This window comes from Delphinus delphis, chromosome 1, assembly GCF_949987515.2.
Source record: "Delphinus delphis chromosome 1, mDelDel1.2, whole genome shotgun sequence".
NCBI classification, from domain to species: Eukaryota; Metazoa; Chordata; class Mammalia; order Artiodactyla; family Delphinidae; genus Delphinus; species Delphinus delphis.
In genome coordinates this window covers 73,718,916-73,736,296 of record NC_082683.1, presented here as the reverse complement: position 1 = coordinate 73,736,296, position 17,381 = coordinate 73,718,916, and the positions used below count along the sequence as shown (strand labels likewise).

Genomic DNA, 17,381 nt, shown 5'->3' with positions numbered 1-17,381 from the left:
GGGAGCTCGGCCCGGCCCCTCCCCTCCCATCCATAAAGCAGGCGCCGCCAGGGAATCCGGGACAGCTTTGCTGACTGGTGAGCCGTTGGCATGGCCTGGCCGCAGCTCCGGTGCTGGCGCCTCGTTCCCTCGCTGCACGGGACCCTGGGGCTGGCTCCTCTGCTGCTGCCACTGCTCCTGGCGCTGCGCGTCGGGCTCGGGGCCGACTGCCAGTGCCAGGCCCCAGCGCTGTGCCGTCCCATCACCCATCGTTCATCGCCCCGACTTCGAGGTCAGTGGCCTCCCTCCCCTGACGCTCCAGATCTGGTCCTCAAGGCCCTAAGAGGAGTTACAGTAGAATAACCGAGCCCGAGAAAGAGGTGTTGGGGGCGCAAAACCAGCTTTGATCGCTCGCGGAGGGGCCTTTCTGTCCACAGATTTCCTTCAGCCTTAAAGATTAGGAAATTTTGGCTCAGAGAGGTTGAGTAACTCCTCCCAGGTCTCACAGTAAGTATTCCAACCCAGATCTGACTCTAAGTGCAAGTTCCTTGCATTGCCCTGCTGTGCCTCTCCCCAGGCAGTCTGGCCAGATAAGCAAGATGGTAAGGAGATACTTCCTAAGTAGCAACACCCATTGGTTTCCAAGAGAATTGAGGATCAGTTTGAAAGAATCTCAGCACTCCCACGGTCCAGTGGAAGAATGAAAGTTCTGCTTACTTTGCTTTTCTATACCTGCCACACAAGAAGGGGGATAAAAATAGGTCTTTAAGTAAAAATTCCATCTACCCACCTAAGAATTTATAAGGCCTTGGGCGGCTTTAAGCAAACACCCTTTCGGAGGTAATGTGAAGACCACTTGTCTGCCTAGAGTTTGATGACTGCACCAGGAACTGGACACATCAGGCAGGTGGAAAAGTTCAGTCCAAAAGAGCAATTCTTGTGTAAACATAGCGACAATTGCCAGTTCTTAATCTAGCAGATTACATTTGAGGCAGGGACATTTAAATGTCAGTTAAAAAAAGTAATATAATTGCTTAGAAGAAGTAAAAACGGTGGAAGTGTTTATGGAGAACCTGCCTAGTGTGTAAGCCTAACATCTGAAAGACTTTCTGTAGCATCCAATACCTCTTAGTCGGTTAGGCGGCATCTGTGGGCATTTAGAAAACCAATTATGCAAAGAAGCCGAATTTTGTTCATTTGTATGCTGGTGGTTAATGGTCTTTTCTCTCTACTGACCTATATTTTTCAAAGACAAAGACTAGACTGCATTACTTTTTCCCTTATATATTCAATTGGTTCATCAAGCTATTTTTTAGTATTTCTATTATATCACAAGCTCTCTGTATATTTTTAACATATTCAATCTTAGTTATCAGAATTGAAATAGGGGTAAGGTTTGTGACATAAATATGATTCTAAGAGTCTAAAAACAATGGGCAGTTCAGTTTCACATTTTGTAATTTTTATTATTTCAGTGGGTAACTGCCTAGTAGAAAAATGGGTTATGCACAGTTAATTCTGAAAAATAAACAAAAAACCAAAAAGGAGACAGAAAATTAGGAAAAGCCTGGTTTAATTTTTATAGCTAGCTCTCCCCACCCTCACCCATCCATTCTCCTCACAGTGGCCCAGTGATCATAGATATCGTTCTCCCTTTCTCTCTCCCCCTCTCCCTGTGTGTCTGTCTGTCTCTCTCATTTTTTAATGCAAATCTTATGATCCTCTGCTTAAAATACTTTAATGCTTCCCATTCATCTCAGGAGAAAATAGCAACTCCTCAGTGGTCTACAAAGCCCTACTTGATCCTGCTACTACCTACCTCAGTAGTTTCATCAGTTTCATCTGTTTCCATGTACTTTCAGGAGTTCTGTGCTCCAGCCTCACTGACCTTCTTTTGGTTCCAGAAATTCAGAATTCTCCTGAGGTATTGAGACCTTTGCCCTTTTTTGTTCACTCTTCTGAGAATGCTCTTTTTTGTGCATTGGTACCCCTCCTCTGTCCCCTGTCTAGGTCATTGCCCAGATTTCTGGCCTCCCCTAAAGAGTGTAGTCCTCAGGGAAGTTTTCCTGCCCTACCAGGGTCGCAGGTCCCCTTTATATGCTGTCATGGCACCCTGCATTTCCATGTAGCCCTTAAATCTACTGCATTAAATAACCAATGGACCTGGTCTGTGTCACTAATGCCTAACAATATACCCTGCCTATACCTTACTGGGAATTCAATAAATATTTGCTAAATCAATGAATTAACACATTATTTGGGATAAAGTAAAAATGATCAGTGCTTCTAATATTATCTGTGGAGAAAAAAATACAGGAGAAACATAACATCAACCATCTTAGTATTTAACTTGAGTACTAGTCTAAGAAGTAAGGTTCACCAGAAATCATTCATAGTAAATGCAGTATCTATGAGTCCATCTGCAGTGGCCAGAAACTTGAGTATTTTCAACCTCCTCCCTTTCTCTTACCTTACTCATTCAGTGGATCAGAGTCCTGTTAATTCTGCCTTCTTAGGATCTTCGAGATTTATTCATTTATCTCATAGTCTCCACTGCTCCACAACTTTAGTTGAGGTCACCATCATCTCTGGCCTGCATTCTTCCAAAGCTTTCCTATTAGATATTCTGCCTCCAGTTTTGCCTCTTTAAACCAGTTTCCACTTCAGCTGAAGGGATTTTTCTAAAATGCATACCTAAAATATGTATATTCTCTTTTTAAAACCCTTTCCCTTGGGATAATTTCTCAAGAGGGCTTCAAGGTCTTTCATGATTTAACCCTGCCTACCACCCTCAGGTTCTTCACTGTTGTCGCCCTCCAAATTTTAGGCATCAGCAAACCTCCATACTCTGCCTCCAGGCCTTGACACTTGCCCCTATTTCTTCCTAGCCTACCGTCTCCTACTTTCCAGGCCCCACTAATTTCCTCTGCCACCAATTAATTGGGACCCCTATGTCTTATTCACTGTTGTACTCTCAGTGCCTGGCATATGATCAATGTTTAATTGTTACTTTGGGTGCATGATGACCCTTAGCTAGCCATAGTCCATGATTTCTTCTTTTAATTTGATAATATTACTATTTATTCATAATGGTTATTTCGAAGATTAATGACTAATGATTTTCTGTGATCTTGATATATTATTTCTTCATTTGGAAAACTTAAATTTGGGGCTTAGTATTCCAAAATTATGAGGTGTTTTAAAGACATTTGGATCTCTTTGGAATGAGTTTGTGAAGTAAATTTTATTAAACTGTGAAAAGCATATATGTACAAAAGATGTATATTTCTTCCATAGGAGATGTATCCATAAGGGATATCATTAATTCTACTTTAAGAGCATCCTGGTTAGCTCAACAAGTTAAGCTGGCCAAAACACAATATATGGATGGAATTAATCTAGACAAGAAGTTGCTCGTTCATCACATGAATATTATGCGTTAACTGCTTTAGTCAAAGAAACTGCAGACTCTTTCCATCATGAAATTGAGGGATCACAGGTAAAAATTCATTTGGTGTTTTTTGGAAACCCCTTATCTTTCCTATCAAAATGTGTTCATGAAGGTATGGCAAATAGAATCTCAGTTTTATTGAGTAGGAAGAGTTTCAGTACATCCTAAAAAATTTTCTGGAACTTTTGAGTTCTTAACTAGATAAGTTTTATAAAATTTTAAGGTGCCAAATCTGTTCTTTATTCACATCAGGATACAATACTGGAATTGCCCCACCTACCTGCCTTGCAGCAGAGTTAGAAATATTAGATAGGCAATGGGAATCAGGAAGGATTTAGCTGCCCACGCTCTGCTTTCATCAGTGCAGGACAGAAACAGCTCTTGCCTAAGAGTAGAGGTAGTTCTGGGGAAGTGTCTCACTTGCTCCATAGACTCTGAATTACTTTGCAAAGCACCCAAGGCCCAGTAAGGCTCAAAGCCTAATTCCATAGAGCTTGTCAGTGCTGTGACGAAAGGCAGTATTTCCCTACTACCATAATGAGCATGATGAGAGAGAAGATCACAACATAAGGCATCTTGCCAGGAAATGTGTGAGTAACAGAAGGACAGTGTGGCCCCAGATCAGTGATTCTCAAAACTGGTCATACACCAAGATAACCAGGAATCTTAAAAAAATTAAACACACACACGTACACTGGGTCCGACTCCCAGAGATTCTTATTCAGAGAAATGCAAACCAAAACTACAATGAGGTGTCACCTCACACCAGTCAGAATGGCCATCATTAAAAACTCTACAGGGCTTCCCTGGTGGCGCAGTGGTTGAGAATCTGCCTGCTAACGCAGGGGACACGGGTTCGAGCCCTGGTCTTGAAGGATCCCACACGCCGCGGAGCAACTAGGCCCGTGAGCCACAACTACTGAGCCTGTGCGTCTGGAGCCTGTGCTCCGCAACAAGAGAGGCCATGATATTGAGAGGCCTGAGCACCGCGATGAAGAGTGGTCCCCGCTTGCCACAACCAGAGAAAGCCCTCGCACAGAAACGAAGACCCAACACAGCAAAAATAAATAAATAATTAATAAACTCCTACCCCCAACATCTTCTTTAAAAAAAAAAAAAAAGTCTACAAATAATAAATGCTGGAGAGGGAGTGGAGAAAAAGGAACCCTCCTACACTGCTGATGGGAATGTAAATTGGTGCAGTCACTATGGAGAACAGTATGGAGATTCCTTAAAAAACTAAAAATAGAGTTGCCATATGATCCTGCAGTCCCGCTCCTGGGCATATACCCAGACAAAACTATAATTCGAAAAGATATATTCACCTCAGTGTTCATAGTAGCACTATTTACAATAGCCAACACATGGAAGCAACCTAAATGTCTGCTGACAGGTGACTGGATAAAGAAGATGTGGTATATATACACAATGGAATATTACTCAGCCATAAAAAATGAAATAGTGCCATTTGCAGCAACATGGATGGACCTAGAGATAATCATATTAAATGAAGTCAGACAGAGACAAATATCGTATGTTATCACTTATATGTGGAATCTAAAAAGTGATACAAATAAACTTATTTATAAAACAGAAATAGACTCACAGACAAAGAAAACAAACTTATGATTACCAAAGGGGATAGTGGTGGGGGGGCGGTAGGGGGGAGATAAATTAGTATTTTGGGATTAACATATACACACTACTATATACAAAACAGATAAACAAAAAGGACCTACTGTATAGCACAGGGAACTATATTCAATATCTTGTAATAACCTATAATGGAAAAGAATCTGAAAAAGAATAGGTATATATATATGTACAACTGAATTACTTCGCTATACACCTGAAACTAACACAACACTTTAAATTAACTATACGTCAATAAAAAAGTATATTACAGAAATTATAAAGGAACACATTAGGATGTTTCCTTCTTAAAAAAAACTATACAATAATTTGTTAGTGGACACATAAAAAATGATGTAAATTTTGACATCCAAAACATAAAATGTCGGGTGGTGGAGTATAAAAATGTAGAGCTTTTTTTTTTATATAGTTTTTTTTTTTTTTTTTTTAGATGTTGGGGGTAGGAGTTTATTAATTAATTTATTTATTTTTGCTGCGTTGGGTCTTCGTTTCTGTGCGAAGGCTTTCTCTAGTTGTGGCAGGCGGGGGCCACTCTTCATCGCGGTGCGCGGGCCTCTCACTACAGCGGCCTCTCCCATTGCGGAGCACAGGCTCCAGACACGCAGGCTCAGCAGTTGTGGCTCACGGGCCCAGTTGCTCCGCAGCATATGGGATCCTCCCAGACCAGGGCTCGAACCCGTGTCCCCTGCATTAGCAGGCAGATTCTCAACCACCGTGCCACCAGGGAAGCCCTAAAAATGTAGAGCTTTTGTATGTGTTCTAAGTTGTTAACAGTTTAAAATAGACTGTTGTAACTATAAGATGTTTTAAAAAATTATTTTTTCAGGTGTACAACATAATGATTTGATATTTGTATATATTGCAAAATGATCACCACAATAAGTCTAGTTAACTTCCATCACCATACATAGTTACAAAATTTTTTTTAATATAAGCCACATGATAACCACAAAGCAAAAACCTACATTAGATATACAAAAGAAAATCAGAAAGGAATCAAGCATGCCACTACAGGGAATCACAAATCACAAAGAAAGAGAGCAAGAAAAGAAGAAAGGAAAAAAGGAATTAGAAAAGAGCCAGAAAACAATTAACAAAATGGCAATATTACGTAGAAACCTATCAGTAATTACTTTAAATGGAAATGGACTAAATTCTTGAATCAAAAGACACAGAGTGGCTGAATGGATTAAAAAAAACAAGATCCAACTATATGCCGCCTATAAGAGACTCACTTCAGCTTTAAGGACACACATAGACTAAAAATGAAAGGATTGAAAAACTAGTTCCAGGCAAATGGAAACCAAAAGTGAGCAGGGGTAGCTATATTTATATCAGACAAAATAGACTTTAAGCCAAAAATGGTAACAAGAGACAAAGTTCATTATATAATTATAAAAGGGTCAGTTCATCAAGAAGATATAACAATTTCAAATATTTATTGTGGGTGCTCCACATCAGAGCACCCAAATGTATTAAATAAACACTAAGATATCTGAAGGGAGAAACAGACAGCAATATAGTAGTAGAGGACTTTAGTACTCCACTTTCAGCAATGGACAGCTTATTCAGACAGATAATCAATAGGGAAACGTCAATAAGGAAACTGTAGTTAGATACAGTTAGGCTGGTAAAAGGTATAAACTTTGTTGTAAGATGAATAAGGTCTGAGGATTTAGTGCATAACATGATGACTATAGTTGATCGTACTGTATTGTATAATTTGAAATTTGCTGAGAGTAGAATTTTAGTGTTATCACCAAAATAAATAAGGCGATGGCTATGTTAATTAACTTGATGGGAATACTTTTGCATATATATGCATATCATCATATTGTACACTTAAAATATATTACAATTTTACTTGTCTATTATACCTTAGTAAAGCTGAGAAAAAACTGCTAGGCTAGACAGTGAGTTTTTTGAAGGCAGGGACCAGTTCCTTGATGTCTAACACAATGTTTAAAAAATACTTATTGAATATATGAATGATACCTGCCTTTCAAAATTTTAAGTCTAGTTAAGTAGGATATATATAGTATAAACTAATAACTCTAAATCTATCTCAGAATCACCTGGGAGTGCTTGTTAAAAATATGCCCAGAAGTTGACTCTGGCATAGATTCTAGGAACTGTATTTTTACCAAGTGTGATAGGTGATTCTGGTGTAGTTGGTCAACATGAATTTGAGAGTCACTGGAAAAATAATAGATGATGTAACGATCAACAACTCTGTGGCTTTATACAAGTATGGAAGGTTTGTCAGTGTGGAATTCAGCTTTTCAGATGAGTACAATTTAGATCAAGAATAGCAAATACCTGGTATGCAAGCCACCGTACTCCTCTCCTCACACATTTTGGTCTCAGAAACTTTTCCCTCATTCTCTAGATTGCTGTTGTTAATAGGGTAGAATTAATATATGGGAACTTATTTGCTAGTCCTGATTAAGCTATAGTGAAAGAGCAAGGGGGAAGAGACTGAGCAAAGATTTTGCAGTAGGAATGTCTATTTCCATGTTTGAGGGGCAAGTAGAGCCATTTGGGCTGCTATGTCAAGTTCATGTTAGTTAAGTTAGTGGGAAGTAGAGTTGCCAAGATGAACCAGATTGTGGAAGATCCAGGATGTGACACTGAAGAGTATGCATTTTATTCTGTATGTAATGGGTAATGTGTATAGAAAGTATTTGGGGAAGATTATTTATGGTAGTACGTAAAAAAGTCTAGAGGAGAAAGAGAGACCTGTAAGGACTAACCCAGTAATCCAATAACTTGGTATTTATGGTTTGAACTGGGATGATGGCATAACCCTAACACTCAGCAAGTGTTCAATATTCATTGAATTAATTAATTAATGGAAAGGAATGGGCAGAAAAACTGTGAGAGGCCACTCAAAGGAAAATGTGAGATTAGTTATGGGGTGTGAGGGAAGAAGAGTCACAAAATGGCCCAAAGGTTCTTAAACTGGTGACCAGAAAAAAATGACTAATATAGAGCCCCAGCAAGGAGAAATGAGTTTTTGGGAAAAGATGATAATTTAGGATTATAGAATTTGTGATCACAGAATTAAAGAGCTAGAAGTGCTCTTGAAGAATTCTTTCTACACCTTCATTGTTACATGTGGGAAAACAGATCAGATATTTAAAATGAAATAACCCAGTTATAAGAGAGCCAAGAAAAGAACCAAAGTCTTTTGATTTCTTTTCTAATTTCTTTTCTAATAATGCTGCCTTCTCAAAAATATGAGATTATCCATGACAGGAAACCCAGGTGAAAATATTCTCACTGCTCAGGAGAGAGGTAAGGACTTACAAAATGGATTTGAAATTTACCTGCTTAGAGGTAATCACTTTCTCTATTACCTTATTATACTTCCATTTTGTAAGAGGGGACAGTGATAAAATGAAGTCCAATACGTAAAAATTTCACTTTATAACCTATTTTGCTGGAGAGCTTTGGGGAAAGCCTAGACTTACAAAGCAGAGCTTCCTTTAGTGTTAATAATGAAAGAATTACAGAGAGAATTTTGAGAAAGTCCTAAAAAGAGTTATAGTAGAATAAATTAGCCAAAGTGTAAAAATTTAACTAAAATACCTCAATTTTTTGTAATATTAATCAATACATTTATTGAGAGCCTAATTAAGAAGAAAACTTTTAATGAAGCTTTAGAATGTTTGCAGACCTATATTAATAAAATAAAGCTAATTAATATTCAGTTAAGGCAATAAATCTTTTTTTTTTTTACATTAGGTCTCGGAACTTATTTATTTTGTAACTGAAAGTTTGACCGTTTGACCAACATCTTAAGGCAATAAATCTTTTTTTTTTTTTTTTTTTTGCGGTACGCAGGCCTCTCACTGTTGCGGCCTCTCCCGTTACGAAGCATAGGCTTCGGATGCGCAGGCCCAGCTGCCATGGCTCACGGGCCCAGCCGCTCCGCGGCACGTGGGATCTTCCCGGACCGGGGCACGAACCCATGTCCCCTGCATCGGCAGGCGGACTCTTAACCACTGCGCCACCAGGGAATCCCGGCAATAAATTTTTGAAAGAGATTCATCCTTATTGAGGACTGGCTCACTATTCAAAAATGAAAGATAATTTAACACTCAAGTTTTATTTGAATATTTCCATAAAATAAGACCATTTAAGTGATTTGTTTAACATTTTGAGTTGATTAATTTATACTTGTAGCCATAAAACACCACTACTCTTTAACTATAATGTTGGACTAAACTTACCATGTAAAGTAATTGTAAATCAAGGGCTCAAGCTGCCAACACAGTCCAGTAAGCTTGTGCCAAGAGATGACCTATTTAGCTTGCATGATATTTTTAAGAACTTTCGTATCTGAATTCTTTTAGTGTGCTTTTACTCTCTAGTTGCGTATGGGTCCTACCATACCCTACTGTGATTACACCAGTTTCCTTCAGTCAGTCGAGTTGCTAGTCTGTCCTCTGGAGGCATGTGACTTTAAACTCCTCTTCTACACAGTGCCTGCTCCTGGTCATTGTATATGTCCAAATATGCCTGTGTCCAAATATATGTCCATTATCTAAATATATGTCCAAAACATTGTCCAAAATATATGTCTGGGTCAGTCCGTGTAGGCAAAAAATATATTTCTTAGAATTGTTCTAGTTCCATACATGTCAAACCTTAAGTCAGACACGTAAGTGGTTCTTTTTGAGGGGGGGAGTAATATGAGGCAAGAGAATATATAATCAACAAAACATCTGCCATAATATGCATATTTGATCATGTTACATAAAATGGTTTTCCCACAGGTAACATTTGATGTATCTTGGTCTCCAAACTGCTTAGGTAGGAGGTGCTATAATTATACTGGAATTGCAGATGCTTGTGACTTTCTCTTTGTGATGTCTTATGGTGAACGAAGTCTGGTCTGGTCACAATGTATTGCAGGAGCCAATTCTCCCTATACTAAGACATTAACTGGTAAGAATTCACAAAACAATCATTTATCAGCGATATTAATTCTATAACTTCAAGCATTAAGATATATTTTAGTATTTCTAAGTCATTTGTATACCTTTTCCATTTGTAACGCTTTCTTGAAACATATAAAAACCTCTTAATTTGAGAGCTTTAAAGTTTACAAAAAGTTTTAAAGTTCTGAAGTTTTCAATTACCTCTAAAAAGTCTTGGGAGGTAGGTGTATTATATTAACCCTCTATTATAGATAAGATGAAGGGTGTTAATTTCTCATGATTGCACAGCTATTAAGTATTATATGGTTAGAACTCAAGCAGGTGTTCTAACTTCAAGTCAACACTCTTGTCAGAAAGTTACACGAAGAAGATATTTGCTTACTTAGAATTTGATAGAATATTTTTGTTGAAATAACCAATGTTAAATAATTTAATAGCAAAGGTAGCTATAATGTGAGTAACTATTATACATGATTGATAGGACTGGCTTTATCTTATTTGGCATTTACTATTAGTACCCATGCTACATTAAAAATTATATTCCTATTAGAATTAAGAGTACTTCTGGGGCTTCCCTGGTGGCGCAGTGGTTGAGAGCCCACCTGCCGATGCAGGGCACACGGGTTCGTACCCCGGTCCGGGAAGATCCCACATACCGCGGAGCGGCTGGGCCCGTGGGCCATGGCCGCTGAGCCTGCGCGTCTGGAGCCTGTGCTCCGCAACGGGAGAGGCCACAACAGTGAGAGGCCCGCGTACCGCAAGAAAAAAAAAAGGAGTACTTCTGATCTGTCATTCATATGATGTGGGCTTTGCATTATCCTTTCCAAAGTTTGGATTGGTTTATATCCCATCAACCAATTGAATTAAAGATTGCTTGCTAGCTTTTGGACTTAAGTGAGATCTTCTGGGATAGTTAGCATAGATTTAAGTGTTGAGTAATAAATAAAAATTATTTTATTTTTCATATAGAGGTAAAATCATAGACCCTGGCCTCATTTTATCACGTCCTAATTGTCTGGATAGAATAGTCTGATCATAAGCATATACTATTTAAAATTTGAAAAATAATTTGTGTTATAATACAAAATAATTATTTAACCCAATGTTTGCCAACTGTGTTTATGAAAGAGATGATAATTATGTATATCAATAAAAAGTTCATTATCAAATATGTTTGGGAAATGATGCATACTCCACCCCTCTCTTGGATATTTAACAGTACACAATAACTTTAAAGCCTCTGAAAAACAGCAAATTTACTCAACATTCTAGCTGATCTTGGAACATATCTTGGTGGGAAAACATAATTTGCAGCATGGGCAAGAAAGGGATTGATAGTACCAGGAATTTGTTCATTTTTCTCTTTGTTTCCTATAACTACAGATTATCTGCTACAGAGTAAGATGGGGTCATTCCTTATCCCAAGCTGTAATCCATGCTTATAGGATATTGATAAAATGTGGAACACTTGTGTGTTCTGTAAGTAATTGTGAGACCACACCTGCCAGAAAGTTTAAGACTTATAGAACTTTTTTTAAAGTTTTAGAATCTAGAATATCAAATCCATGCCTTAGCAGTTAATAGACACAATTAGCATGCTTTCCTAAAATGTGTCATTGTTACTAAAATGTGTCATTGTTCCTAAAATTAAATTTTGTGAATTTTTTGCTTCAATTTGATCTAAATTGTTTTGAATATTTTCTATTATTCAAAAAGAAATTGTTTAGAAAGTGATACCAAATTTATAGTTCTTAAGAGATGACTTTTATAATATATTTGAGAAACACCATATTAATATTTTACATAAATGTACCTGTTGTTACAAACTTGGATTCTGAGTGGTTGCATAGCTTGTATGAACACATTAGTAGACATATGAAGAGAAAAAAATATGCTTTTTCTGTTCCTATTTGGTTAGGATATGATGACTACATCAAGATAGGCATTAACCCTAAGAAACTTGTAATGGGTATTCCCTGGTATGGTTATGATTATACCTGCCAAAATCTATCAGTGGTAAGAACAGATCATTTCTTATGTAATTTTTTTCTCTTTCTATTATATTTTTTAGAGTCTGTTTTGTTTCCTCTATATAAACTTCATTTTATTTATAATTTAGAAATTTCTCTCTATATAGAATATATACACTTTATTGAGAATTTATTTAATATAGTTTGATACTAAAATGTAGACAGTTTATTTTAAATAATTAAATCCCATACAAGTTTCTGAATATTATATTTCTATTTAGTAATGAAATTTAACTTTTATTCCATATAGTCAGGTTATCTATCTATAGTATATATTTTATGTCTAATAAATAATTTTATTATATTTTTGGATTTGCTTAATTGCTTAAGATTTGCTTAATTGATAATCTATAACATGAACATTTTTGCATTTCTAGAATCATGTTTGTACCACTGCAAAATACCCTTGTAAAGATGCTGTATACCGTCAGGTGGCCTATCAAATGATCATGAAGCAAGTAAATAGTTCTACTTCTGGAAGACTGTGGGATAAAATTCAGCAGTCTCCTTATTATCACTATCAAGTAAGACTTTTCACAAGTTATCAATCTTTAGTTTTCATAATTGTGTATTTTCATAATTACATATTTGAAAGTAAGATTTTCTATAAGTTTTCTTATAGGGTACAACATACAGACTGCTGTTTAGACTTGTCTTGAATCTGTGTAATTGAGTAGACTTGTCTTTGAATCTGTGTAACTTGAGTAGACTTGTCTTTGAATCCGTGTAATCAGGAACTTTACTTCCCTTGTGAGCAATTCAAGTTATGCTAATAGTGGAACTGCTCTGCATGGGCCACTTGTCATTTTAGATGATATAATAAAAACATGTGTGTCACAAACAGGATTTCCTTAAGAGTTGTCAATTATAAATGATGTCTGTGGCTTTTGAAAGAGCTTTGGGCCAAAATGGGTTACTTGCTCTGAAAACCTCTATTTCAAAGTAGCCTCAAAATTCTGATGAGGCTCTTATATAGGGAGGAATGAGGCTGAGAACAGGAGATGTGTCATCAGGGACTTCACAATGGAAAATGGTATCATTTCAAATTTATTCCACAATTCAAACTATGTGATATTCAACAAAATTAAAAATTAGAGACAAAAATATTACAAACAGAAACTTGAGGAAACAGAGTAAATGACTAGCAATTCTCTCAGGTAGTGTTTGATAAATAGGAATTGCCATACCAAAGGGACAAAGAAAAGTTATCTTTTCCATAGTTTACCTTTAGCATAATAAAAACTTTTTCACACCTCAAAAATCTAAGTACAAACCATCTTTAATTTACCTTGAATTATGTTACTACAAAAGGAACCCTAAAATGATATGATGAACGTTAATTCCAGCAACAATTTATATTTCTTTCTAATGGTCTGGTACCCATTTACAAAAGGATGACTGCAAATATACAAATTTAATAAATTATAATTGATATACATGTACATGCCTGTATATCAATTATGTAGAAGGCTTTAGTGTAGAGCTTTTTAAACTTTAGGATCTTAAGTATAAACATTAAACTAGGGTACACTGTGATCCTGTCTTTACCAAAAAGTATTTATAGAACTCTGTTCTGGGAACTGTTAATAACACATAGACACACACACACCCACACACACTAGTGGTTACCAGTGGGAAGAGTAGGGGCGATGGGCAAGACAGGGGTGGGGGAGGGGGAGGTACAAACTGTTGGGTTTAAGATAGGCTCAAGGATGTATTGTACAACACAAGGAATATAGCCAGCATTTTGTAATAACTGTAAATGGAAAGTAACCTTTAAAATTGTATATATTTTTTTCATTTTAAAGATTAAACATAAAAAGAATATACTAAAAAAACACAAACACACAAATACGCATGCATGTGCCATGGCCAAATATATTTGGAAAACACTACAAACTGTAAGTCTCTCTTGGAGATTTATAATATATAACATTATATTCAAGGATTTAAGATGTACTACAGTACATAAAGCCATTTAATTGCTTAACATAGAACCCTGTTTCCTAGCACTCTTAGAAACATGCAGGGGAACAGTGTTTCATGGATATCAGTTTGGTAAAGGGTTTGTTTAACCAATTATACATAGTTTGGAAATATGTAATTTAGAATAAATACTTTACCCTATGATGTACTGTTTTTTGTAATTCCTGACTTATTTTTTCCTTAATGCATAAGAAGACACATTCTTTAAGATTTTAGAACTCAGAAAACATTTTGATGAGCCTTGAAAACCATTCATTTAATGGCACTTCAGACAACCATCTATTTATAACCAATTTGTTCTTCTTCATTCATTGTAAAATTCCACAGCAACCCAAATCAAGTTTTTGTTTTAACTGAAGAGAATCATTCTGCTTTCTTATGCTGTCTCAGCAATAGCAGCTTCATCTTGCACTCAATATTCTTGGAGGCATACATTCCTTAACCAGACATCTGTCAAACTTACATATACTCAGTTTTTTATCCTTTGATCCTTCACTATTTGAGGCATTTGAAATTTCTTAACATATCAAAAAGGCTCAAAGTACTAGCTAGAATGATGGCAAAATTCAAAGGTGCATGTCTTTGGGTTTGCCCCTGACTCTACAAAAATAAATCTTTCTATATTTAGGTACAGGTTTTGCAAGTTGCCTTTTAATATTGAATCACAATTGGAACTAGAGCATGTATAGCTTTTTCTAGTTCTAAAGATTTTAAAGAACGGAATATAAGATATAGTATGAGATATGCTTGTATGTAATGAATCTACTATACTTAAATATGCCATAGCTTATTCATTTACCAAGTGACTATTGTCCTTTAAAGCAGTCATCTTAGGAGATGATTCTAATTCTCGTGGTGCTACCATAAATAGAAATATTACTGGTATTCATTGAGAACTGTCTTTAAAGAGTTCCCCACACGTATATAAAAATCAGTAAATTATTTTAAATCACAGATCATTCTATTTTTACTTCCTATCTTTTTCTCTTCCTTTACCCTTTTGCCTAATTCTGCTCCTTTCCTCTTTCTTTTATCCTTTATCCATAGCTTACATACCTTCTAAAAGAGACTGCGTTTAGCACTAGATAGAGGCAAGTGATGCTGGGGAGAAGGACTTTACAGGGTGGAAGGTGAGCATAAGACTAGTTTCTAGTTTGTGGTTCTTAGGTGGGTGCCTAAGTCACCCATGGGGTCCAGACCCAACAGGCTCTTAGACTCAGTTCTGTAAGACCTAGAAAAGGAGATGTTTTCTTTGTCCACTGACATTCACCATAAACAAAATCACCTGTTGAGCTCCTAACTAGGCACATTTCCAGGAACTGTAAGGAAATCCCAAAAAGTATATAAGCTGGTTTTAGAGGACAAAAGCAGTGATTCTCCTTAACCTTGGCTACATATCAGAATCACCTAATGGAACATTAAAACATAACATAAAGAAACAAATAAATATATGTTATAGCACTAGCCCTGGAAGATTTTGATTCAATAGGTTTCATGTGGTGTGGGTCCCAAGAATCTGTTTTTAAAAGCCCTCACAAGTGATTCAAATGTGTACAGTACATCTTGGTTGATAATCATCAGATCAGAGCAAGGAAAGAATCTTAGGGCATGAGAAGGATTTTAAATAGGATATACTGGGAGGCTCATTTGTGTAATCTCTATTGTTGTAAAAGTGCCATAAGCAATGATATCTAGAAAGTATTACATATAGAACCATGGAAAGTATTATGTATGCCCTAAAACTTTTATTATTTCATTGATTCCTTCTTGAATCACTGGATTTAAGAAACACCTTTCCCTCTTATTGCACTGAATACTTTAAAGTTACATTTTAATTTATTTGTATAGGATCAGGCTGGCCATTTTCATCAAGTGTGGTATGATGACCCTCAGAGCATTTCTCTAAAGGCAGCATATGTACAAAACCGTGGCTTACTCGGCATTGGCATGTGGCATGCAAACTGTCTTGACTACTCTGGAGATGCTATAGACAAACAGCAAACTGAAGAAATGTGGAAAGCTTTAAAACCAAAGCTGTGACAGAGATGAACATCTTTTGTTAAACTATTAAGGTTTAGAAAAATGATCTGTTTAAACAGATCTAGTTTCTTGAAGAGATTAAAAAATATATACCTTTTTTCAGATTGCTACGTATTTTAGTTATTAGTGTACTCAAAAACAGATAAAGAATAAAGAAATGCTTTGACTGTTTGAATTTGAAAAATACATACCTATTTATATCTTCAGTGTACAACAACATAAAGGTAAGAAACAAGTCAACCTACCATATCAAATATTCCTCTGTATGATGTTTAATATTATAGTTGGGAACAACTGCTTTCACAATTTTATTATGCTAAAATTTCTTCCATATTAAAATATATGCTTACCAATCAATGCTAATTTCTAAAATATGTATAATTTGAAGTAGAAATTTTTTGCTTAGAAATATATTTTTAAAAATTCAGTCTTTGGGAATCAGTTTGCTCTATATTTTTTATTCAATAAATCTAAATTTAAAACCTGCAATTTTGTGTCTTTAGGTTCATTTGATGCAAATCATTTTTCTCCTTCCTGATTCCATACAGCACTCATGTTCTCTGAGTCACCTGAATTAAACTCACTTATGCCTCCAGAGGGGGGGGAATAATGAATATAAAGGATCAAAATACTTAGAAAATACAAGATAACTTAGTACTAATATTTTGAATTAGTAGGTTAGAGCCACCTAATATTTTCCAACTAAATTATTTTTTTGAGGTTATATCTGAAATGTTTATGAAAAACCTGGTGTTGAACCCGATTCTATTCATTGGCATTTACCCTTCCAATTATTAATATTCCTTCATTTATGGACATCTATAATATATTTCTTGGTTAGTTTTGTTTCCATGGTTAAATTTTTTTCATTTTCTATATCTGCATTTTACTTTTAATTATCTAAAGACATTGGTTTCTCAACTGTTTTTTTCTTTCTAAAAGAGACATTTTGTGCAAAGAAATGTACAGAGGTCTCAGTTTCCTTTCTCAAGGCAATTAAGAAGAATATTGTGTAGAACTTATATTAGTTCCTATAAATACTTAGATTAGAAATCTGCATCCTTAAACTCTGGATTTACATAAATCCTGCCTTCCCTGTACATTTTTCTCTCTCCAAATTTGAATAAATGACAATTCAGTCATCTGTTATGAGAATATTTCATTTCCTACTTGCACAATTATTTACGGCAAAGTAAAACCAACCATTTTCCATAGTACTTGCTGAATTACTGCTGTCTCTGTATTTTTAAAATAAATTTTAAAAATTTAAATTCTTAGTACTAATCTCTACATAGC

At 36.0% G+C, this 17,381-nt stretch overlaps 2 protein-coding genes across 2 annotated transcripts in view; one reads left to right on the top strand and one right to left on the bottom strand.

The window, feature by feature from the left end:
• The window catches only part of SPATA1 (spermatogenesis associated 1), a 75,545-nt gene that overhangs the window by 13,424 nt on the left and 44,740 nt on the right, over nt 1–17,381 (bottom strand). The window lies entirely within an intron of this gene.
• CTBS (chitobiase) lies at nt 91–16,753 on the top strand. Its single transcript, XM_060006110.1, is given in 8 exon segments — nt 91–333; nt 1,740–1,903; nt 3,242–3,381; nt 3,384–3,478; nt 9,865–10,036; nt 11,948–12,045; nt 12,437–12,583; nt 15,894–16,753. Coding segments are annotated over 8 exon segments (1,251 nt in total). The 3' UTR covers nt 16,086–16,753.